General features: G+C 37.1%; 1 protein-coding gene across 1 annotated transcript in view; it reads left to right on the top strand.

The window, feature by feature from the left end:
* si:ch211-57n23.4 overlaps positions 1 to 5,954 on the top strand; it is a 50,829-nt gene extending 44,875 nt beyond the window's left edge. The window contains exons 13-14 of the mRNA XM_087295997.2: positions 852 to 987; positions 1,144 to 5,954. Coding sequence (XP_087152123.1) covers positions 852 to 987; positions 1,144 to 1,230 — 223 coding nt within the window. The 3' untranslated portion in view covers positions 1,231 to 5,954. The remainder of the gene's footprint in view (positions 1 to 851; positions 988 to 1,143) is intronic.
* Positions 5,955 to 7,800: the final 1,846 nt, after the last annotated feature.

The following is a 7,800-nucleotide window of genomic DNA, read 5'->3' on the forward strand; positions in this document are numbered from 1 at the left end:
GTAAGTTATTTTGTTAGATAAGCTCCAGATTTGGCTTCAGTACTGACTAATCTATTGTATTGGCACAAATATAATATTGTATAGCTTCGTTAGATTTGTGAGGGGTGTACTTATATATGTGGAGCACTGCATGCTATATTTTTATACTTTACAGATATAAAATGCAATGTCATTATGTAGTTTAGAAATACAATATAATGAATATATGAATGGTAGTTTTAATTTATATTAATAGTAGTTTTAAGGCATACTTCTATAGTGCTGATAAAAAAATATGAAGTTTCACCTTTAAAAGAGAGATTATATTATATTAATATCAATAGTATTTTAATACATTTAGTAACTTTATTTAGCTTCAGTAAAACAATACAGTATATGTGTGTATATATGCATATATATGTTATATATATATATATATTTATATACATACATACAGAATGTTTTCATTCTGATACAATATACAATAACGTGTTCTACTAATAAACTGAGATGCACTTCTAATATAAAGACAGTAACATATTTTGATAAATTGCTAATTGATACGTTTATTTTTGTCTTTATTTATATTACAACCTTTATAAACAACACTCTATATATAATATAATTAAATACAAGTAAAAGCTGTTTGCATTAATAAAATAATGCTAAAATATTCATAAATACATTAAGAGCCATGCTTAGTATTATTATGATTATATTAATAACAATAATATGTATAATTATTAGTTTTAGCAGGATTATATATCTTTATTTTCACATTCTAGCCTATTTTTTTCATATAATATTACAAAAATTCTATTAATCAGTTTGCAACGTCTGAAGTATAATAGTAAATGTACATTTTGTCTCAGTTTTCTCTGTAGGAAGGGGACCCAGGACAGCTGGTCTGTGCCACAGGGTGAAGATGGAGGGCATCGAGTTCAGGGCAACGGACTCCCTAAACAGGGAATAACACAACCTGCTCAAGGCATTGAATTAGTTCCTCAGGTAAGACTAGCGCTTTAGGTCTAGCTTTATAAAGCTTTATAACTTTATTCAGTAACACAAATTGAGCTTTAGCATCTCAGCGAGTTCATTCCAAACTCCCTCTAAAACGTATGTGGTGGTTAATTATTTTAACATCTGTTTTCTCTATTTTTTCAGGGTCATAATAAAGATCAGACCCAGTGTCAGGTTCTTATTGAGCAGCACCCATCCAATCTGCCAGGCACAGGCACAGGCACTGGCTAGCACTAGCATTACCTCAATTACATCACTCATTGTGGTTCCTCTGCCTAGCCTGCCCACCAAAATCCCATATTTACCATGCTCTCTAAACCGCTGCTACTGTTTAAGGGTGTTAAAGAGCATGTTGTAACTACAAAAATGCATATAGAGAGCTTAGCATTTCTCCCTCCCTTTAGATCCAAAGCTTTACTGCTTAAAGGGATAGTTCACCACAAACTATTTACTCAAACCTTTGTTTTTTTTCTTCTGCTGAACTTAAAAGGAAACTAGTAACCACTGACTTCTATAGTAGATAGAATTAATCAATGGTTACCAGTTTCTTCTGAATATCTTCTTTAGCGTTCATCAGAAGAAAGGAACTCAAACAAGTTTGTGAGATGAGAATGGTGAGTAAACGATGACAGATTTCAGTTTTAGGTGAACTGTCTCTTTAAGATCCATATGCCAATGTGTCTGCACAAGAAAAAATAGCCTTAGGAGACAAAAAGTTAATAATAGTGGCTCTTTCTGAGCATAAATACACAATGGAAGCAAAACAAAACGTATCTGCTTTATATTTTATTACCAAACTGCTTGACTGCTTTAAGGAATAGTTCACCCGAAAATACTCACAATTTACTCACTCTTAATTCATTCCAAACAATTGTTTCTCCTGCTGAACCTAAAAGGCTAGAAACTGGTAACCATAGACTTCTATAGTAGAAAGAATTAATCAATGGTTACCAGTTTCTTCTGAATATCTTCTTTATGCGTTCATCAGACATAAGAAACTCAAAACAGGTTTGTGAGATGGGAATGGTGAGTAAATGATGAACTGATTTGGGTGAACTGTCCCTTTAAGATCCATATGCCGATGTGTCTGCACTAGAAACGATAGCCTTAGGAGAAAAAATAGTTAATAATAGTGACTCTTTCTGAGCTTAAATACACAATGGAAGCAAAACAAAACATATCTGCTTTATATTTTATTACCAAAGGGCTTTCTGCTATAACCAAAACTTCCTTTCGCAACGCGTCCTCTGGTAATAAAGTGTAGCTCTACATTGCCGAAGCCAAATATAAATACCTCTCCGATACATAAAGAATTATGCGATTACCAAAACTCACTATATTCTCTGTTGAAATGATTACATGGAGCAATGTTTTGTTCCGTTTGTTAGCCTTAACTCGGATAAACCATGATAAATAATGTGGCCTTGCTTTTGCCTTCGCTTGTGGTTGTGTGCGAGTTCAAGTAAATAGATTGTCGTGTTTTTCACCGTCATGCCTCGAGGCAGGCTAACCCAGAGGAACCATAAAAGTGATGGATTCTTACCAACCATTCCCCTTATCCTGTCCTTTATAACACCCACCAAAAGCTGTATAACTCCAAAGATAGCTACCTCAGAATGTTGTTCTGGGCTAACATTAGCCTCTTGCTGATAAAGCATGCCTACCTCAGCCAAAAAAAAAAAACTGTCCAGATATACCTGCTTCTCCTCTTAACTGCCAGTGCCTGTGCCAAAGTCTCCAGAGCCTGCGTTCAGGTGCCCATCTGGTCGACTGCCATGGAGAGTGTGACCGCGGCTGCTCATCCTCCAGATATTGCCTTAGCAGACAAACGCTGTCTGAGAAACCCTCCCTACTTCATCACTGAGAGCCGTTGATGCGAATGTTCATTCATCATAAATGTCGGATGAGATGATTTGGATCTGCTCTGATGCTGCTGAACTCCAAAGAAAAAATGAAACAGCAGACATAGAGTGGGATCCATTTTGTTTGGATATCTTAGCATGGAAAGTATGGACCCTTATTGGATGCTGTTGGGCCTTTCCGTGCGGATGCCACCTGTTAAACCAAAAGCTTAGGATTACTCTGCTTCCCAACCGAGGAATATGTGAGGATGTTTATCCAAAGGGATTGTTTTCAGCCAAACCAGCTGGTCTTTTCTCCAGATGCCAAATCGGTTGCCATGGGAACCTGAAGGAGCTGCGAGATGATGGTTGGTTTTGGGTTTACTGAGAAAACCACCATGCTCTCCCCACCCCCAACCCTCCCAAAAACAAACAGGCATGGCAGCAGATTATCCAAAAATGTTTTCGATATGAAAAACCAAGCTTTATGATATCCAAAGATGTACATTTTTTTAAGGTTTTCATATTCATGTCCTAAGCCGTCGTGTTTTTTTTACGTTTTCGCAGTTCAAAGAGGGAACTTGCTATAAAATGGACTCAACGACAAACATTTTCCACACATTATAAGCTTTAATAGTCAAATAAGTCCCTCTTTTAACACTGAACTGTCAAGATTTTTTTTGGTTTGAGAACCTTTTCACGTTTAAATAATAACCAAAATGAAAATGGGATATATTTTCAAGGAGATTTTATATGTGAGAGAAGGACCATTTGTGTCCTTTTTATGATTATAGAGTTGAATTTGCCAAATAGTAGAATGAATACCAAATACCTCTTTCATATTTAACGTTCATATCCTTTATCTTTTGTAACACTTCATTACCAAAGCACAGAAACGTATGAGAGTGTTTGTATGAATTCATGCGTAAATGTGTGCGTATTGTGATTGGCTAACGGTGGGTCAAACCTGGGGTCAGAAGAAATCAAAGATGTCCTTTCAGAAAGAGTCAAGGGAGCTACGTCTATACAGTAACATATGAATGGAACCAAAGAACTTGACTTGTTTACTGATGCGCATCAAGAAAGCCAAGGAGTTTTGAGCTGTGAAGATCTAGCTAAGATTTAGGGTGTGTTCACACTTGTTCGATTTAAAGGTGTCATGACGTACCTTTTATTTTGTACTGTTCTCTAAGGTCCACTTATGCTATAATCCAAATTTCAACAACAAAATCCATCATCATTTTGAAGTAACACTATATATTGTGCTGTTTTAACCCTCATAAGGACACTCTTTTTAATGGGTGTGGCCAATTGTAGAATCACACCCAGTGCTCTGATTGGCTGACAGATTTGCTTATTAACAAAGCTAAACAAGCAGTACAGCAGAATTAGGTGTCGATCTTCAGTGGAGGTGGAGCTTATGCACCCTATTACATCATAGAGCAGAACATTCCAGAATTTTAGCATCAAAATCCGTCATGATTTTAAAGTAACTATTTTATGGGCGTGGCCATATGTAGACTCACACCAAGTCCTCTGATTGGCTGACAGTTTTTAACAAAGCTAAACAGGCAGTGCAGTACAAATAGGTGTCGATCTTCAGTAGAGGTGGAGCTTATTCAGTCTATTACATCATAGAGCAGAACATTCCAGAATTTTAACACCAAAATCATCATTAATTTGAAGTAACTGGCTTATGTGCTACTTTAACACTCATGAGAATGGGCACGGCCAATTGTAGACTCACACCCAGTGCTTTGATTGGCTGACAGTTTTGCTTAATAACAGAGCTTAACAGGTAGTGCAGTAGAATTAGGTCTCGATTTTCTGTGGAGGCGGAGCTTATCCAACATATTACATCACAGAGCAGAACAACCCAACCCTAACTTTACAGTAACGTGATGTGTTTTATTAATCTCTACTCCACCTACACCACCTAAACACAACCTACTTGCGGTGTAATCCCTCCCACTTGAAGGTCTCCGGGCTGCAGCGATACCTACTTGGAACATTCCAGAATTTTAACATGAAAGTCTACTATTTTATTGGTGTGGCCAATTGTAGACTCGCACCCAGTGCTCTGATTGGCTAATAGTTTTGCATAATAACACAGCTAAACAGGCGGTACAGTAGAAGTAGTGGAAGATCTTCTGTGTAGGCGGAGCTCATCCACCCTATTACATCATAGAGCAGAACATTACAGAAATTTTACATCAAAATTCGTCATAATTATGAAGTAACTGACTATTTTATGGGCGTGGCCAATTGTAGACTCACATCCAGTCCACTGATTGGCTGACAGATTTGCATATTAACAAAGCCAAAGCTAAACAGGCAGTGCAGTAGAAGTAGGTGTCAATCTTCTGAGGAGGCGGAGCTTATGCAGATTATTACATCATAGTGCAGAACATTCCAGAATTAGTTGTTTTGCCAGATGGCTTTCAAACTAAGATTATATTAGAGCAACCACAAGGTGTTGAGTTCTAAAACTTATCAGATGTTTTGACAGTACTTTAAGTACTCTTACTACTCTTATATTCGAAAAGATCAAGGGAAGGTGTCTTTTTCAGTTCATGACCCCTTTAAAAAAACTAGCTTGAATACATGTGAACCCTGCTCTGTATTCAACCCAAATGCTCTGGTGCGATTTGACTGAAACATGAACACAACATGAACCAAAGATGCAACCACAAAAAATAAAGTTTTCTTGATACATTTAAAACTGAACTACAAGTGTGAACGCACCCTTAGACATCTGAAGAGAAATCTGCTTTCGTAAAGATGCTCTTCTATACTCCAGGTTGACCTTTTGAACACAATGAGTGTGAAACGTTTACCAATTATCACTGCAGTTCAGCCCCTCCATAGCCTAAAACTCCCTTCCTCATGTTGAATTTGAAAGAACTGAAGTGTTTCGGAAGACAAATGGGAGGATTTTAGATTTGTAGCTGTATAGCGTGATTTGTAGCGTGGTAAACATTAGATGACTCACATTTTAAACAATATTTGGTTCTTTTTGCAGAACTTTTTTTCTACTCTCTTTCACAAAGTTGTCACGGTACCTACCTTGGTTTGGAAAGATGGCATTTTCATTTTCTTTTTGTAATGTTGTTATTATTATTATTATTAATATTTTAATTAATGTTATTGCTTTTTGTTCTATGTCAATTTTGATAAACGCCTGTTTTTTCATTTCTCTGTAGAAGATGAAAGAGAATTTGAAAGTGTTTGTTAGAAACCTAAAAAAACTGTGGGTCAAATGCAACAGGTGGGTAAAGATACGATTTGGGATTCACAATGTTTTACTTGCTCATCTGAAAATTAACATTTACTCAGCCTAAAGTGGCCTTCAAACCTTCATGAGTTTCTTTTTTTGATGAACACAAAGGAAGATATTTGTAAGAATGTTGGAACTAGTGACTTCCAAATACCAACAATGGTTACCAGTTTCCAACATTCTTCTAAATATCTTCTTTTGTGTTTATTGAAAGAAAAAGACTCCAGTTTGAAACAAGTGGAGGGGGAGTAAATGATTTTTAGGTGAATTAACCCGTTTAAACATCAAGGCAGCTTGCGTCAGTGAATCAACCATCTGTTTGGATTATGACTCACTGGTTAGAAAAAAGAGAAAAAAATAGTTGAGAACTAGAGTTTAAGGGCTAGGACCAATGAGGAAAAACAATGCTTTAACGTGTACTTCCTTTAGAGTTATTTGAACCTGAAAACCCAAAAGCTTTAAACACTTTGAGACTGATGTCTCCAACCAAAAAACGGTTAAAGATAGACTCCACTTGTTGAAATAGGATCATTTTGGAAGTCCCAGAGTGTTAAACAGTTGAGGCTTACCAGTTTTAATCCATTCAGCTAATTTCCAGGTCTGATGAGAACACTTTTAGCTCAGCTTAGCATAAATCATTGAACCGGATTAGACCATTAGCATCTTGCTTGTCAAGAAATGTCAAAAAAAAAGTTTAGGTAACTCATTCATTCATTTTCCTTCAGCTTAGTCCCTTTATTTATCAGGGGTCTCCACTGCGGAATGAACCGCCAACTTATCAAGCATATGTTTTACAAAGCGCTTGCCCTTCTGGCTGCAACCCAGCGCTGGGACACACCCATACACACTAATTAACACACATACCCATGTGCATGTGTTTAGACTGTGGAGGAATCCCATGTCAACACTGGCAGAGCATGCAAACTCCACACAGAAATGGCAACTGACCCAGCCCAGACTCAAACCAGCAATCTTCTTGCTGTAAGGCGACAGTGCTAACCACTGAGCCACCATGCCGCCTTGTTTAGATAATTTTCCTTGTTAAAACCTGACTATTTTGTAGTTACTCCTTTTTTAAAAAAATAGCATGAGATGCTAATGGTCTAATCTGATTTAATGCATTATGCTAAGCTAAGCTAATAGTGCTCCCACTAGACACAAAGACTGACTGAATGTATTTAAAAATGGTAAAACGCAACTGTTTAACTCTAGTTGACTTGTAAAATGAGCCTATTTCCAAATAAATGTGTAGGGTTCATTAAAAACAGAGATTGGTGTCCAGTGAGAGGGCAATTACAAGAGACCAAGCGATGAATGCGCAATAGTAAATGGACCAAACTTGATATTTGTTAGCATTTATCGTATTGCAGTTTAACAGCTTAATATACAGACCGCGTCCTCTAAAATGGATCTGTGTGTAGAGTGAAGCTGTTTGCAGGACTCACATTGATCATGTTGCTCTTTGGCATTTCTCAAATTGGCATGCCGGTCTTTGTCTCTTCACTAAACTCCTTCTGGTGTCATCATCGCGTCGAGTAGTGATTGAATTCTCAAGGATGTGCTTTGATAAATTCCAGACCTATTTGGGGAGTTATTGATGTCTGCCTTTTGCTGGCAACCAATGGGAATGTCTTTAGAAATGCCTCGAGATTTCACTGCTGAGCTCTTGATCGAGGTGACTAT

This window comes from Danio rerio, chromosome 19, assembly GCF_052040795.2.
Source record: "Danio rerio strain M-AB ecotype USA chromosome 19, GRCz13ab, whole genome shotgun sequence".
In the NCBI taxonomy this organism is placed as follows: domain Eukaryota; kingdom Metazoa; phylum Chordata; class Actinopteri; order Cypriniformes; family Danionidae; genus Danio; species Danio rerio.